Source organism: Hermetia illucens, chromosome 2 (assembly GCF_905115235.1).
Source record: "Hermetia illucens chromosome 2, iHerIll2.2.curated.20191125, whole genome shotgun sequence".
Taxonomy (NCBI): domain Eukaryota; kingdom Metazoa; phylum Arthropoda; class Insecta; order Diptera; family Stratiomyidae; genus Hermetia; species Hermetia illucens.
Window position 1 is genome coordinate 111217136 of NC_051850.1, and position 18341 is coordinate 111235476.

Here is an 18341-nt window from a genome sequence, read left to right on the forward strand (position 1 = left end):
AAACAGGGATCTCTTGTTTAATTTTAGTGAAACAGGAGAAAAAATCTCTTAGCGACTAGAAGTTTATCAAATAGTTAATTCGACCTGTTGTCAACGCGTGCGATACTGCAATGCTGAGAAGAGTTCCCAGGGATGTTCCCTAAATAATGGACACAGCAGCGTTTGGTTTTGTTGTCAAAAAGGAAACAAACAAACTGACGATCCGTCGTGAGAGATGGCGATGGCTGTCAAAAAAGTGCTTTTAATAGAGTAAACTGGATGGCCAGCAAACTGTCCCTGATGCAAATGGACACTCCACGCTACCTGAGAAACATTGTGTCTAACTGCTTTACGGATAGGGAGCTAAAGTACGAGAGCGACAAAGGTACAAATTATTACTACATACTACTACGTGTCTCAACTGGAGTGCGTCAGGGGTCGGTACTGTGTCCACTCCTGTGAAACATTATGTATGATGGAGTCTTCCATCTGCATTTACCAGAAAAGGTAAAAGTATCACCAACGATATTGATGTGTTTGAAGTTGCAAAGAACATCCACGAGATGGAGGCAGCAGCCAATGAAACGATCTGGAAGATCAAGAGTTGGCTAGATACTACCGAATGAGTACTCGCGGATTACAAAACAGAAGCCGTTTTGATAACCAGCTAGAATTGCAATATTTCAAAATTCTGGTTGGAAGCCAGACCATAAAAAGCAAGGATGCGGTTAAATACCGCAGGTGTGATGCTCGGCAGCTGAACGCTTCAGCTATGAAAGGTTTGTGTATTCCTTTCAAAAAAAATTTTTGAGTGGACATTTGTCCCATTAGTACTTAACACATATGCATATATTATGTGACAATATCCACGTTCGCTTGATATTGATATTCAAAGTCTTGAATTTGCACAGAAGCGACAACTTTGGCCTATTATAACCTTGTTAATAACAGTGCAATTTCCACCAAACTTGGTAGAATCATGCTCAATATTATAGCCTATATTTCTGCAAATTTTATGATTCTAGGATGAACTTAAGAGGGCTTTGCAGTCATTAACCAAAAATAATAGTAACGTAACATTACTTACTTTATTTGAACAAATATCGGTATGGAAAATATTTGGGAGCTTATATAGTGGCAGTTTCTTGATTTTTTTCAGATTTTTCGGTTGGGTAGTTTCTCAGAATGGGTCCGTGAAAGAAATGATCAGTTTTGATCTCCCGCACACCCCATGTTTCTAACCTGTCAAAACTAAGACCGGTTTCTGCGCATTTCTTTAAAAGGTTTCAAATCCTGGCTTAGTTCATTGCTCATTATATGACGAATCTGAAACTGTCACCAGAATCAAAATTCAAAAATTCTAGTGAGCAGAGCACATAGAATCGATTGAAGGCAGAGGAGAAACATGGATGGAAATGGAAGATAAACGACCGCCTGGGCAACCCCGGGGTAGATACGGGGACTCAGTGAATAATAGGAGCCATTCGCTGCTTAGCTTTACATACTGGCCTATGCAATCTAATGACCAAGAAGAATGGAACGAGGGTATGGTGAGACAGCAAAGTTCGGAGAGACATAAAACACAAATCTTTTCCAATATAATAACTATTTGTTTATTTTCATGAATCAACGATTAAACATGTAAAAAATCAGAATATTTACAATAATTGCTTTACTTTTAGGAGTTTCCTCATAATGTCAATTACTCTTACACTTATAAATAAATTTCATGTAATCATTCCTTTTCGCAATTGTTCATACTCATTCTTCTACACGAGAAAATAATAATTTAGAAACAGTTTCAATTCCCAAAATTATCTAAACTATGGAATGCATATTAATGTCCTTTTGTAAAAAAATATTGTTTTTGTTCCTTGGATTTATGTCCGTTTCTTTGAGATATTTGCAATTTAAAAATTATCAGTTCATTGTTGTGGGTCGGAGTGGTGTTTAGGTGAGCAGGTACAGGTACAATATAATATCAATAAAAACTAGCTGTTATATGCATGTAGTGTTGGCATTGAATAATTGATTGAATTTACGAGAATTATCATTGTTGGCATAAAAAGCTTGGCGCCCTATGATGAGGTAGTTTCTAGTTTATTTAGTTGCTGTAAACTATTTAAGTTCCAGGGTCACACAATGTTTCTATGTTAATTCGGACTCCCCCGCAAACATTTTCAGTGAACGTTTGTTCTCAAAATGTAAGTTGGTTTTCCATTCTCTTCTTTCCGCGATTAGTATTTTCAATCATAAATAGCTGTTATTTGGTTTCTATTAGTTCATACGCATTTCTCGGCAACCATTAGCTGGTTTGGTTTACTTATTGTACTCAATATGCATAGTTTGTGTGATTATTCATTTATATTCTTTATAAATAATTACTATAAGAAAAATAAATTATGTTTTATCTATAATATGAACAGTCTTGTGTTTGCATTTGTCTGTGGTTTACGAATATATACATATTTCGCAATTTATTGTTGTAGTGAGGATATCGAATATATGATTATAGAGAGCGCTGCAGTTTTCACTATCTACCGTGGTAATGAATTCAAAAAAATCAACCGTGAGGGTTCACAACTGTATGACAGAGTTATTTAGGAGTATTTATGGACAGCATTTGCTCTTATCAAATAAGGATAAATGCAACCAAAGGATGTAACAATATTTGAGAACTTTAAAACAGTAGAACCATTACCAAGCGGCCAATAGTGCTACTGCGATCTTTTAAATACCATAAATAACTTAAGATACTGATCCTATGAGTCTATCTTATTTTTTAAAAAATAGAGTTAGATTGATATGTTTGGAAATAAATAAAATTTCTAAAATATTTTCACAATTGAAATATTCACTACAATTAACTGGGATGTTGTTATCCATTTTATTGACTGGCCGCAAATAGATTTGAAGCCTTAGGTTACTTGTATTTACATAGATCTGTTTTGCGGAGTACTTTCATATCCTTGATTGTAAAGTTAATTTTTTAATTTTTAGACGAAGCATACATATTAAATAAATCTCACTCATTCTCATTATCAGCTGAATTGTATTTGAAAGCGGTATCTATTTACATTCTTTACAATTATTTTACAGAGCTATGTTTGCTTATCTTCGTGAATCGAAAGAATACTTCTTCAGAAAATATCGAGTTGGGTTTTTAGTTCCTATAAGTTTGTACTGAAGTTGCAAGTGCAACATTGCAGGGGATTGCTACTGCATAATAGTAAAAATTAACTTCTACAGTTTCGAGGCAAGAAGATTGAGAGCATCAGTATCGGGTGAAGTGATGCTTTGGACGTTGAAATTGATAAAATTCTGCAAATCTGCTCGTAGTTAACGCACCTGCAACAATTGCTCTTGCTGTAAATCTAATAACACTATCCCCTCCAAAATTTTCCATTTTACTTTCTGATTCGAAATTCTTGGAATTCTGCAGTTTCTTACTTTAAAGCTACTCCTCGTACTTAAAATAACTTATCCCTAGCTAACTTGCTGCGTAAGCAAATTCACCAATTCTGCTCGGTCCATATTATTCAATGTCTTCATATCTACCCCCAGGGCTGTGGCCACAGCCTCAATATCCAGTCCAAATGACGCTAATAATTCTAGAAATCGGATCTCCTCTCCAGTAAGAGGATTCGTCAGTGTTGGACACGAGTGATTGCACTGAGGCCAACTACATCGCTCCAATAGTCGTAACGAACATTTCTGCAGGTCAGACTGCCGTTCTAAGGAATTATGTCGCCGCTGGTGTCGCTTCTGACCGCTGTTGGCGTTCTTTCTATTTCCATTTCCTGAATTTTTCCGCTTTTTATTATGTCTAGGCCGCTGAGTATGCGTTCTATTGTCAGAAATAGCGTAGTTGTCTTCATTCAAGCTCGTTGGCGATCGTGATCGCTTGTGATTCCGTTTATTATGACGACGTTTTGGTTCCTTTTGGCCGGACATTTTCTTGTCTAAATTGTTACCATTTTTGTTCTGCTTCCGACAATTTTTTCTATTTTTCTTGCATCCATTACCACGCTTTGAATTATGTCGTTTTTTACTTGTTGATTGCTCCCAACATTTCAGGGCCTCTGACAAGGATATTTCATCGATTTTTATATTTAACCAATCTCGCTTCGTTAGGACCGAGTGTCCAATACAAGATGGAGCAAACACAGCCGTCACGTTATCCAGCGATGCTCGTAAGGCGCCACCCATGTCGTGAATGTAATTCCACTGCTGTGGCGTTACGGGCGCTCCAACACTGTCTGCCCTCATCTGTGCTTCGTCGAAAAGCCATTGAAACACAAAGAGTGGAGCTGAAACGAAAAAATACGATTATGAAAAACTTGTACTGTAAAAGTAGAACTAATTCAGTTGCTGTAGAATTAAAAGAAAATACTTACATTTCAGGGTTGGATATAGTCTATGTCCAAAGTAACATCTCCAAGGTTCCAGGCTATGGTGTTTCGTACATGCTTCGGGGAGTGACCCTTCCCACATTTTCCATCCCTGGCGAACAGCTTCTGAAGCAGCAACTGCCCCTGGAGTGTACGGTTCTCGATCCAGAAACCATCCGGAATCACTAACACCTCTTACGGTAACTTTCAGTTTCTTTTCGTTATGAAGGAAGGATTTGATCTTATCTAAATTTAGCATGACACCAAGGCCACCTGCTGACGATCCGGCAAGAAGTAACTCAGAGCCGGATCCCCGGCCCAGTCCCAAAGGTATCAGATCGGCAATGACCTGACGTATGATTAATGAACCCATGAAGCGCCAGTTATCTCTTGTTCCTGATTGTGATTTAGTTCCAGACCATGAATCACTACTGCAGTAAGGTACAAGAACGTGGTTAGCTGTATGCCAATAGGGATTGTCTTCAGGCAGAGGAGATAGGAGACCGCTCACTGTAAGAAAAAGTTCAAATATGTTAAAAATGTATTTAATGAATCAGGTGAATTGAGTTAATTTGTTGCAAATAGTCTATTTTCTTGATAATGATGATCCCCAAGCGATCAAGTGGAAAACCTCAGAGTAGTCTTGATTCGTTGTTGACCACGAATCAAGATTTGTTTATAAACAATTAAAGCAACGTTAACTTGCAGAAATTTCAAATCAACAGAAAAATGTACAAAAAAGTGGAAATATTCTTCAGTCCAAAAAACAAACTTTGAGGTAAGTAGTCCTTCCTTGTGGTGACATTTCTAGCAATTAACAGCTGGATGGCATCCAGTCTTACCGAGAAATCACCAATGAATGTGTCAAGGCGTAGGCAAACCAGTTGAAGCCACACAAACCCGCACACTAAATATTGATACCCTCATTGGTAAAATGGTGCAATTTACATAAACCCTTCAGAAGAGGCGCATCGATATCTGTGCTCTACAAGGAATCCTATGATACGATTCCAAAGGCTGCCCGAGAGCGGGAAAAATACTTCGAAACTTCCCTATTTTGGGAGCCTACGCATTAACTGTGTAGCCGACTACCACTTCTGTTAAATTTAAAAGATTTGATGATCGGCTAAAAAACTATTATCTTAGCTGACAGCACGATTCATTTCTTCACCATATACAAAGCATAGATAGCAACTACTTGACCCAAACATCGATAACGTACCTGTCATCGATGATATTGTCATAGTGGGCGATCGTAATGATCATGAGACTGAAAAGGCAGACGACAACTGATGCCATTAGAGGAAAAGGGTTTGGAGCACGTAATGAGCGAGCAATATCGTAGTTGAGTTCCAGAAAGCAAAGCGCCTAACTCTCTGATTTGGTGAGTTTACTGATCGAGTCGCTATTGGGAAGAGTAAAACACAATCTGGCAGTGGCAAGAAAGGACAACCATTCCAATTAAGAAAAATAAAGGCGGTCCAGCAGAGAACTCAAATCACAATCCGATGTAGTTGCTGTCCCAAACTCGAAGTAGATGGAAAACGACCAAAATAGCCTACCGAAACAAAGATGGCTTGATACGTTAGATATTAATTTGACACCCACTTAACTTCATCCAAATTAAGCCTATCACCACGGCGAATTCAATCAAGACGAACCAACCCGGCAACTGATCGGGACAAAGTCTGAAGAACCAGAAGATTTACAACTGTTTTCCACCGATAGCATTGGAACGCTAGCGTAAACTGCATCTTTAACAGAGTCCTCGAGATTATTTAATTGTGGTAAATCGTACGATTTTGGTCTGCTTTTCGCAAAATCCCCGGAACGACTTTGCTTTTTCTTTCGGTCGTAAACTTGTTTCAAAAGGGGTCACATAGTGCTCAAATTGCATATCAGGTCACCCCTGTTTTGGTCGGCCTTTCCCATCAAATTGGATGTTCGTACCAATCTTAATTAACAAGTCATCCCTGGCGTGGATACCAATGAAGTCGCCTCCTGTCACTTCCCCACAATGGTCGCAGCGCTATAATGATCACGAATATTGTAACATGATCATATCCAATTATGCTACTGATCAAGCTAAATCAATTTTGCACCACAAATGGCGGTCAATAATGTTCAGTGATACAATCCATTCATATTAAACTTTGAATCAGTCCGATCTTATCAAAGGCCCGTGTTAAATCGTTGTGGTTGATGATATAGTGCTACTACTTCTCATGAATTTTCCAGATCGCGGGTACAACAGGTAAGCAGGGCATTGAAAAACCCCAAAGACTGTCCAAAGTCTGTTAAGAAAAGAGTATATTTGAATGTTTGCGTAACACCCAGGTATCCAAAGAAGTGGATCGTGCCTTAATAGTATTCACTATTGGTTTATCGCACCTTTACTCCATGGAGATAGCTTACTCGTTTTGCAGCTTGGAATAAGGAATTCACTCAATATATTCTGTGCCATGATCTTGCCAGTCCTCATGTATTCCTCGGAAACTTGGGTTCCTAGCAAGAAGAATTGTGAACTCTTGGCCGCGTTCGAGAGAGGAATCCTCCGAAGAATTTTTGACACCCTACATGACAATGGACGATTGCGTAACCTACATAACAACGAAATCTATGAGTGATTCCATGATCGTCAGGTTGTGGATAAAATCCGGCCCAATAGGTTACGGTCTGCGGGTCACTTAATGATGATCCAGCCGGGAAAGTCTGCAAGGGCAATATCTATGGTAGAAAAAGAAAACGAGGGAGACTCTACCTGAGATGCAATGATGGCGTAGGCCAGGACACCAGGCAGCTTTTAGGGATATTGAATTGGTGGACCTCGGCGCAAAACCGGGATGTTTGTCTGGAGTTTTTTATTAAGGCAGACCTAGACCGGATACCGGTTGTTGCGCCATTGATGATGATGATGATTCTGCGCTTGTCATAAAAGGCGAGAAACATAGACATTTTTGAGCTCGTAAGCTGCAAATTTCAATTCTAGTTCCTGCTATCCATTATTATCCATAACTCAAATAAAGCGAATTTATCGGTTACGATCTCTGCCTATCGTACTAGGACACAATTTGATTTTTGGAATGTGTGTACGTTTCTCGAGTGCAGTTTGGGCCGAATTTTACTAATTTATGTGGGTGAGACTCTGGAGAACATTGCTTCCCACCTTACAGAACTGTACGATGCGTAAGGCGCTCCATCATGGCTTGGGAACCGGTTAGAGAGGAACATCACTGCTACATTTGGGTCTAGAACAAAGAACATTTCAATAGTACAGTGCTATAGACCAATGAAGACCTCTAATGCAGAGAAGAATGATGTTTTCTATAAGCAATTGAATGCAGTCCAAGAAGTGCTTCCTAAATGTGACATTGTGATCGCGAAAAGTGATCTGCCTAGAGGCGACCGTTATCTCCAGCAAAGGAAATATGTCGGAGGCGTGGTACTTAAAAAGGTCAAAGATAACCTCGACTAAATGTGGTAAGTGGATATGTCAACAGGAACCGAAGCACCCAGAAAGAGGTAAGGTTGATGGCGACGAATTCAAAATCCCACTTGGCGAGAATACTGCAGTGTATGCCAAAACTTTATGTATTTTGAGGAAATGACGCTCAGTGAAAAAATCACTATTGCCTTGTTTAATTACAGTTGGGGAAATTTGGCGAAAAATCTATTGTGAGGCCAAAGCTTCAAAAGAGTTCTACGAGTATCATTGGAGGCAACGCAAATGTTCTTATTTACCAGAAAAGTTTGAATTGTGGGAAGAGAAAAGACCTCATTTAATAGGTGCTTCAAATATATAATGGATACCTCATGAAGGCTCGCACCAGTGGCATTGATCGACTCGCACAATATGTTGGGAGAAAGGACAAGAATAGCAAATGCTTGGAATTCAGAAAGGCAATCAATGCAATCAGAAAATCAAATAAAACTCAGCAGTTGCATGGTTGGTTTGCGCAGAGCACTTACGAATCTGAAGTGGAAATTGCCCTGCAGAGTCATGTATCCGTACATGATTCGCTCAGTTTTGTCGATCTGAATCGTGAAAAGAGGAAAAATTTAGAGGAAATTCTAGGTAAGATGCCGTTACATGATCGGATCCATTCAATGCAAATTAGGAAAAGCATAGTAATTAGCCGCGCGTTTAGAAGATAGGAGGGCTAGTTTACTTCACCTTGTGAGGTAGCGCCTAATGGTAATTCCTAAATATTATTAATTACAATTATATTTTAAATAATAAAAAATTGGAAGCACAAGAAAATTTTCGGTGTAAAGGTTTCATTTTTCGTTTGGGATAGCTTTGACCTACCTTGGGCTCAAACCGAACCCTTGTCGTGTTTTTGTGATTATATGAGGGAGCGTTTTCCACGCGCGTTGCCACTCTCGGTCACACTGCTCCCAGGGCAGAGATGAGGAAGCGTCTGATTCAGATGAGGGACGAAACCGCCGGTCTTTCTTTTTGTCCCACTTTTCAATATAACAAATAAAGCCCTAAAAGGTCTGAGGTCGAAATTTCTAGTGACTCCACTAATAGTTGACAGACCTTATGTGATAGAATCCAAACTGGACTAAGGGTTACTAGTGCCTGGTGCAGGAAGATGGGACTGCGGATCAACCCAGCCAAAACCACCATAGTACTATTCACTAGGAGGCGTAAGCTTGATCACCTGAAAGCCATAACATTACGTGATATAGAGGTGAAACGAGCAACAGAGGTCAAATATTTGGGAATTACGCTAGACCAAAAATTACTCTGGAAGACACATGTCGGAAAGCCACGAGGGCTCTGATGACTTGCAGATCCATAGCAGGAAAAAATTGGGGTTGCAGCCCGAAGATACTACTTTGGATATATACTGCAATAGTAAGGCCAATGATTACCTATGGAGCGGTAATCTGGGCAGAAAGAACCCAACTCAGCACACAAGCCAGGGAATTACATAAGCTCCAAAGGTTGGCTTGCGTGTGTATCAGTGAGGCAATAAGGACATGCCCAACGGCATCCCTGGAAGTCCTTCTGGGATTAACCCCACTCCATCTGCACATACAGAGGCAAGCAAGGAGATCAATATTCAGGATGGCCGGTAGTATGAGTGAGGCGATTGATATTCTTTCTAGGCGGTATCCCGAATTACTGATACCCAGGAATAACATGACAACGAGGTTTCACTTCGATAAGAAGTTTGAAACACGTTGGAATAACAAGGGAAACTTTGAGAGCGCGGCTGCGACATATGGCTTAAAGCAGCAACTGATTGCTTGGTACACTGGCGGATCCCTCACAGCAGAGAGAGCGGGTGCCGGTGTGATTGGTCCAAGAAAAATGTACTTTGAGCTAATGGGCAGGTGCACTAACATATTCCAGGCGGAAATATACGCCATAGACAAATGTGCCTCCTTTAATCTGCAAAGGAACTATAGGGAGCAGAACATAGCTATTCTCACCGATAGCCTAGCAGCGATCAAGGCACTTAGGTCCAACCAGGTGAACTCTAAGCTGGTATGGGAATGCCTTGAGAGACTGAATACACTCGGCTCGTCCAATAAGGTCTGGATAATTTGGGTTCCGGGCCATGCTGGGTTGGAAGGCAACAAGGCAGCGGACGAACTAGCCAAGAAGGGAGCAGGGACGCCTTTACACGGGCCAGAACCCTTCTGTGGAATCGGAAACGGTTTCATGGCTATGAATCTAAGAAATGAAGAGGAACGGTTGAGGGAACTATACTGGGCGGGCCTACCGAGGATGGAGTAGTCTAGCTTATTGGGGGATACGAAACCATACGCACAAAGAATTGCTTAAACCTCACCAAAAAGAACCCCTCAATCATAGTGGGAATTCTCAATTGTCATTGTCGCCTGAACTATCACTTAGGGAAACTAGGGACATCTACGGACACTGCCTGCAGATTTTGTGAGGAGGAGGATGAAACCTCTATACACGTCCTGGGACAGTGTCCGGCACTTGTGCAAAGTAGGTCGAGGCATCTGGGAGAACACTTAATACCAGATGCAAAGCTGAAAGATCTGGAAGTAGGGAACATACTATAGTTCCTAACGGTTATAGGCCTTCTGGAGATACTATGATCAATAGGTACACTATTACCAGTAAAAGGGGCACAATAGTTATCCAAGGACGCGGTGTGACCCTCCCTTAACAGAATAATAATAATAATAGTTGCCAGGGAGAACTACGAGAGAGTCAACAAAGCTTGGGCTAAGTTAGGGAAGAATAAGGTGCATGTCGGCATCCGACATCCCTGATGGGGAATAGTCTGTCAAGCATGTATGTATGCCTTTCATCATTACTATTAGGGCTTTGTAACGTTTCAATTGAAAAGAGTAGACATTGTTTCCTGACGCATAGTTAGGTTCAGAGCAAATTTGAAAATGTATCTTTTTTCATCTCAGGTAGTAAATTGGTTTAAAGGTAAATAAATATTTAGTTTTGAAATTCAGCCAGAGAATTTGCCAACAAATAATCAAAAGCAAGAGTTACTCACCATCTCTTGTCTCCGGCCATTGAGAGGAAGTCATCAAATGCCTCAATCGCAGCCACCGTGCTCTGCATGACTTTATATCGTAGCAATGCCAGCCGCCTTCCAAAAACACCACCCACTTCTTTGATGCAGCCGATTTCCGCAGGTAAAAGCCTGCCTGCGACCCATCGTTGCACGTCACTGTTCGATTCGATAGGAATACTCGCTTCAATGATCGATTCGTGTCTGGACTTGCCTCCGCTATTCGTCGCTGGATGGTGTTGCTTTCGATGGAGAGGTTTTGCCGCGGCGTCGTAACGTTTATCGAGCCGAAAGCGCGGCTCTCAACGGTCCTCGTGCTGATCGCCAAGATCGTACCCAAACAGATGATATTCACCTGGAAATACGAAAGAGAGAAAGAAGGTGAGAAAGTTCAAGTAAACAAACAGATCGGCTGGGAGCATTATAGATGTTCGAGTGTCGACTGCTAGCGGGCTAGGCTAGAAGAACCTGAAATTATTTTCCATACAAGATCAAAGAATGCCGCCACGATCGGGTCGTTTGGCGCCAACATGAATTTCATTAATTTAAACTCGACTTAGGGGAAAATTAGTTAGACTACAAACCGACTGGTTGGGCTGGAATCAGATACACTTACGTGGAGACTCTGTGGGTAGTTATTTCTCTCCAAATAATTAGGGTAGGAGCCCAGAAAATATCACGTTTGGGGCGGGAGTTTATTTCTTGAGGTGAGAGCTACTTTGGAGTTGGATATTCTTAAGACTGCGAGCTTCTCAGAATGCAGATTAGGCGAGACTACCGACCGTTATTAGCAATAACCGATAGAAAAGTTAAGTTAGCCATAGTGGAGTTCCGTTGACCATTTCGGATTTTCAGTTCTCAAATTTGAATGTGCCTTAATCAATCAAAAATAATTTCGAACGATCAAACAGGAGAAATTTATGAATCAGTAGACCCAGGGATTACGAAACCGTCGGGGGTTTCCTTCGTTTAAGGGAAATTTTGAATTGAACCATGTCGAATTATCCAAAAAGCAAATAGTCAGAATATCAACTTCCAATTCAAAAAGAGAAACGGCCAATCGCTTAGTGCTGCAGCAACCACCCGACAGGAATCGGTTTTATCAGGACAGTTGGGCATGATCAGCTGCCTTCCTTCGAATTGCAACGGGTGCAGCATGAACTACGCTTCCATCTCCCGGGGTGTGGAAGATTCAGCTTCCGGCACCCGGAAAATTCCCAATTAATCGGAATTCGGTGCTTAAATAAAGCAGCTAAAGCCAATCAGGTTGGCTGAAACGGTAGGGAGGCACCCGCGACGAGAGTGCACTTGCAGATCGACTGAAATCACCTGGCCGGGACCCAAAAAGTGGAAGGTGCGCCTAACAATCCACCTTGTCGCTGATCGCGTACGTGTGCAGGTATGTAGTGAGTATGTTATGCTGCTCTTGACTGAATTATGTGTACGTTCGATGCTCTGATGATGATTTCGCCTCAAGATTCAGATGAACGTAAACAGACGGTTTTTGGCGGAATCTCTTTGATCAGAATGCGGGCAAAGGAGCTCCCCGATCACATCAAAGAGATCATGCCGCCAAACAGATAAGAAAAAAGAAACAGCGAAATCGGCCGCCGACGGATCGATGTGACGCGCGGCACGATGAGTGGTGGCGGCAGGCGGTCGGACGCTGTACAAGATTACGTTATGCGTTCTTAACTTTATTTGTTGGGCAGTTGGGCGCGCAAAGGTGAAAAAGGTGCTTCCAGTATGTGTGGGTCCCGTTTGGCGGTGATTAAAGATAGTTACCTATCTTTTACCGGTACTTAAAACATTTGCAGGTATTGTCCGTAGATCCACCTTATAAGAATAAGAGAAGTTCACTAAATTTGTGGTAATAATTTATGTATAGTACGAGCGTGTTATCTGATGATCTGATGCATCGGAGATCATCTCAGCCATTGTGAAACAACTTTAGGTAATAACGCTAGATATAGCAATTTGAAACGATAGTTGATCAAGTTCTTATAATTCTGTTGATCATCGTGTTAAACACATAATTATTGCATGCCGCCCGTTTCGGTGTGACGACAACTGTTCCCCGGCTAGGCTCCACCGGCACTTGACTTCGTTTCAAACTTTTTTCCGGAAGCATGTATTCCTAAGGATCATTTCATCCAAGCTCGTTGAGTTTCCTATCCTTTCCATAGTAGCGTATTTTAAGAGCTTGTCGTTTCTTATATTCGTTTTGGCACTTGTCCACTTGTAGGTGCGACCATATACTGATGGGCATTGCCATTCGAACTTCAGAGGAGTATCCTTCCCTAGCGTTGGGTGAAACGGCAACTTGTCCCTTCAATTGAAAATTTTTATATATTTCCTTCTTCGTGAAATAAATGGTGAGATAAAACCTGTGCTTATTCCGTCCTCAAGCTCTCATCTTCACTTTGTCCTTGCATTCGAGGAAGATTGAATTCGGTTCCCTTTTGTTTCAATTTGGTTAGTTTGTGCTTCAAAACGGGAAGCAACTCCAATGATAATGCACTAGAATAGGGCCACATGTACAAACTTATACGTGGCTACGAAAACTTCAATGATCCGGTTTACGCTTCGACTGATGACGCACAAAGAGAATTTCCTCAGTCACCAAGCAGAAGACAATGTGACGGTTAAATCCCCTCCTTCTTTCCAACTTTTGCGCGTCTAAAGCAACATCCTCAATCGACATAGTCTCAGGATGCGCGAATGGCTAGTACGCTAAGCTTTTCATTTTGAATTTTCCTCGGCCAAAGTAGGCTAATGGCACGTTGGCAAGTGTTAGTGAAGTCGTGGTATTTTCCCTGTGCTGCTCCCATACACCTGCAACATACTACTGATACTGCTTTGTCTGCAATTTCGATTTTGGGCCAAACAGCGAAGGCAGATCTATCCCCGTAAACGCTTCGTGTGACATCAGGTTTGGCCGTCGGCAGAAACAATACTTCCTAGATAGACAAACTGACCAAAACCTTTAATGTTCTGCCCATTAATGGAAATAGTAAGAATGCGATGACTAACCAGATCAAGAACATTGGTTTTGTTAGTGTTAATTTTCAGTCCAACTCTGGTTTCCCCACTTTCCAAATTCAGCGCAATTTGACCAAGCTCGATGCCTTTGAAAGCGTAAGCAGATGTGATTTGCATTGTCGAGGTGTTCTAGAGAAGATGTAATGATCTATTGAAGTCCTCCACATTCTCTGGGCAAGGAGGCATCTACGACAGAAAGTACCCTTATAAAGCTTCGCTTTGAATTTTGTACTTCCAAAGAATTTTACCTTCGTTCAGCACACGACATTTAGCTCAACCATATGTTGTCCTGGTGGAATGCCCCTCTTCTGTAGAACATTTCCCTTACATTCCCTGTTTATGATTATCCCCTTCTTCCACTGTCTGGAAAAGATCTCAGATTCGCAAGAGTTACGTATGATTAAAGATAGTAGCTCTGTATTGGCAGGGTGAGTTGCGATGAATACTTCGCAGGGAGACCTTTAAGTCGGGGCCTCACCCCTCTTGAACGCATCGGTAGCCGAGATGATTTCCCTTCAGTAGCCCCTATCTGCATGTAATAATCCGTCTGCCATCGGAGGAGGATGGTCACAGTACCATCAAGGGACTTGCGACTGCTTATGGCGCGCTACTACGGCGTACGATAAGATGCTCTTAAATGCATAACTACCCCACGCAGCGACAAGAGCCTTCAGTATCTTATGCTCCTCAATTAGCGTCCTTTGGTGTCCTTTCAGAATGTGGTCAACAATCTAATTTGCGTCCGGGAGAAAAGAACTTTTGATGGCGAACCAGGGCTCATCAATATTCTCCGGCGAGCTATGTTTGCGTTCAGCCAGGAAGATAGTTTTCTCACTGTCGAATGACAGCCCGCTCCCGGGAGCGAACCGTTTTGGGCTTTAGAGCACGAAGCTTCACAAACCTACGGGAAGATGCCGAAGCGATATGCTAGCGAAGGCAAACCACCATCAAGTGATGATCTAGCCCGAGGCTGATGGCAGTACCTCTCGTATTGCGCAAATCCTGAAGTTAACTCCCCGCCATTATTATGCTGCCTGATAACAGGAAATAAGACCGCGCCAATCAGTTGCAGTAAACATTAATCCGATACAGGATTCACGCTTATTTCCGGTAGACTTGCCAGAATACAAAAGCACAGTGCACAAAAGTTGGAGGAGTACTCCCCAAAGTTCTTGCGTTTAATCACGTTATCCCCAGAATGCCCATCCTATATCACTGATATTCTATTTGTATATGGAGCCAACCCGAGGACCGAGTGACATTCACGTCGTACACCCTAGGATCCAATCATACACCGTTGGCGAAAACAAAATGTAGAAAAATTAATCCGATTCTGAGTCGAGGCAGCCATTTCTGAAGCATAAATGATATTTAAGGATTACGTTGCGCATTTAATCGATAAATTGCTATTCACTTTAGTAGGATTTTGCGAAAAGCAAGGAATACTTCCAGTGATTTCCAAACATCCAGCTCATCGGGGAGTTACTACCTCAGCGAGATAGCGACTTCCCACTTTAACAGTAAATGCAATTATTCAGGTTAGGGTTGCTGCTCTTGAAGCAATGAATTTCAACTATGCGAAGTTCAAGGACCGTCTACGTCAATTCTTCATCAAGAAATGATGAATTGTCCAGAAACCTTTGAAATATCGTAGCACTTCGCGGATTTTCTGAGTTTCAACGTACTTACTTTGGAGTCAAGTCGATAGTCTCTTTCAATCAATCATAGACATGATGATTACCAGAATGTTTTTCGGTTTCTCGTCCCTGAATGCTCCGGGTGAAGCATAGAGAACAGCTATATGAAGTGCTTCATTGCTTTCAGAAATGCAGGCTCAAAATTCGCCTGATAAAATAATAATGTTAGTCATTTGGAATCAATTGCCTTGGCTACATCATCGGAAAAAGTGGAGGACGGAAAAAGGTAGAATTAGTGATATTGTTAATATGCCGCCACCGAGAAACAATATGATGGTAATTTTACTAGCCGATGAAAGAATAAAGAGGACCAAAAGCTACAATGAAATGGAGGAGAAGGCCTTGCAATCAATTAACACCTTTCATAAATTCCATAAAATGCTCACCCCACATTTCGACAACTATCGATTTTTCAATCGTCATCAACGGCACAACAACCAGTATCCCTGCCTGCCTGCTTTAATAAGGAACTCCAGACATCCCGGTTTTGCGCCGAGGTCCACCAATTCGATATCCCTAAAAGCTGTCTGGCGTCCTGGCCTACGACATCATTGCATTTCAGGCAGGGTCTCCCTCGTTTTCTTTTTCTACCATAGATATTGCCCTTATAGACTTTTCGGATGGGATCATCATCATACATATGGGTTAAGTGACCCGCCCACCCCAACCTATTGAGGCGGATTTTATGTAGAATCTGGCGGTCATCCATCCTCATGTAGGGGGCCAAAAATTCTTCGGAGGATTCTTCTCTGGAACGCGGCCAAGAGTTTTTGCTAAGAGCCCAAGTCTCCGAGGAATACATGAGGACTGGCAAGATCATTGTCTTGTACATTAAGAGCTTTGATCCTATGGTGAGGCGTTTCCAGCGGAACAGTTTTTGTAAGCTGAAATAGGATCAGGATTAGGCTGTCAACAGCCAGTTGGTGTTATCAATTGTGATTTTCGACCCTAGATAGGAGAAATTATCAACGGTCTCAAGGTTGTAGTCTCCTATCTTTACTTTTCCCGCTTTACCAGTGCAGTTCGGTGTTGTTGGTTGGTAGGTTTTTGGTGCTGACGTTGCCACCATATCTTTTGTCTTGCCTTCATTTATGTGCTGCCCAAGATCTCGCGCCGAGTGCTCCATCTGAAAGACGGCAATTTCTACGCCTTGGGTTTTTCAATACGTAAACGAAATCGTTTGCAACCCTGAACAACTTACTTATTTACTTCAGCATTGAAAAACAAAGCCAATTCAACTTTGAGCCACTCTCAGTTAATTTTTCGCCCACGTTCAACAATGCGCATTAACATAGATAAACTTCTTCAACTTCTTGGTCGCTACGTTATCAACAATTTACCAACTGTCAACCAGCTTCGCAAGATATTGAACCTTTTCATAGTCGCGAGGGTGGACTCAATTCCTTACAATGATCGCGTCATCATACCAACAAGTCGCACTGGCTTTATCTTCTATGGCCGGGAAATGCTCAGGTAGGGCGGAAACTCGAAGTCAACCCCACATAAGCTTTCCACTGGATTTGTAACTTTTTGCATATTTCTGCAATATTTTCTGAATATGAATTTTCTGAAAATCCTGGTGGGTGAAGTTTTGCTTCTCCCACATTCTTGAACTTGGTTAACGTAGAGGTTCGCAAGCGAGTGTTGCGGAATACTTCTGTGGCGCTGAGCTCAGATGGGGGCACCCCAAGGGCCCCTATACCTTTGCTTCTTTGATCATCTACTACATTTATGCTTGTTCGAAATGACCCCCAACGTTGGATTTTTGTTTCCCAAACGACTTGATGATTGTGGGGGTAGAATCCCAGACGTCGTGGGTGTCAGTGCTCGTCTTGCTTTTGCTTTGCTGCTGTGAGCTTATGATTTGCACAGCATTAAGTGTGATGATAGTGAAACTGAAGCACAATCTGACTATGCGGATGCCCTAGATTCCCCATTGAGTGAACAGGAAACACAGCAAATAGATATGGCATCAATTTCTCAACTTTGTTCCCGATCAGGTTCCACGTCCACGGGCATGCTTGAGGTAATGCTCCTGTGCTTCATTCCCATTCCAACTAGAATTCGGCAAAAGCTACTCTCGTAACTGAAGCACTAGGTAATTGCAAACCTGGAAAAAAGTTGGGAGCGAAGTAGTACCATTGGATTTTTTAGAGAAAGAAAGAAGCTTGCAAAAAGAATAATCTATGAAAAAAGGTTTGGTTTAATCATGATTGATATTTTTTGGGACCATTATAGGCTTTTTGCACCTCCTTTTTAAGCTTTTGTGTAAAACAAAAGGGACACTTAACCAAATGCAGTCATGTGGGGGAGGAGGGGTATATCATTTCTGACATTTAATGCAAAAGGGGGAAGACAGGGGCTGGAAACCGGTTATTTCTTTCACGAACCCATTCACAGAACTTACCCAACCAAAAAATCTGGAAAAATTTGCGAAACTGGCACTATGCGGTGCCTAGACTCCGAAATACCCTCCATATTGATATCTGCTCAAATCCAATTTTTTATGTTTCATCCTGAAACACGCTCCGAATCGTTTTGCTAGTAGAGCGCTTTGTGCAGAACAAAACCTTTTTAATGTCTATCTATTTGTTACATGCGCTTTTCCGGAAACGATGATACCTGCCGACATAAAATTTTGAAATTTAGTGGGAACATTTGACATCGTCCTACGTCCAGCTTAAAGTGGGTCCGTATACATGCAAAAGGGATAT

The 18341-nt window shown here is 41.7% G+C and overlaps 1 protein-coding gene across 1 annotated transcript in view; it reads right to left on the bottom strand.

The window, feature by feature from the left end:
• Positions 1–1550: 1550 nt before the first annotated feature.
• The window catches only part of LOC119650315 (palmitoleoyl-protein carboxylesterase NOTUM), a 42777-nt gene continuing 25986 nt past the window's right edge, over positions 1551–18341 (bottom strand). Inside the window, exons 2-4 of the mRNA XM_038052969.1 lie at positions 10871–11243; positions 4377–4880; positions 1551–4289 (exon numbers count right to left, since the gene is read on the bottom strand). Of these exons, the coding sequence (XP_037908897.1) occupies positions 3466–4289; positions 4377–4880; positions 10871–11243 (1701 nt within the window). The 3' untranslated portion in view covers positions 1551–3465. The remainder of the gene's footprint in view (positions 4290–4376; positions 4881–10870; positions 11244–18341) is intronic.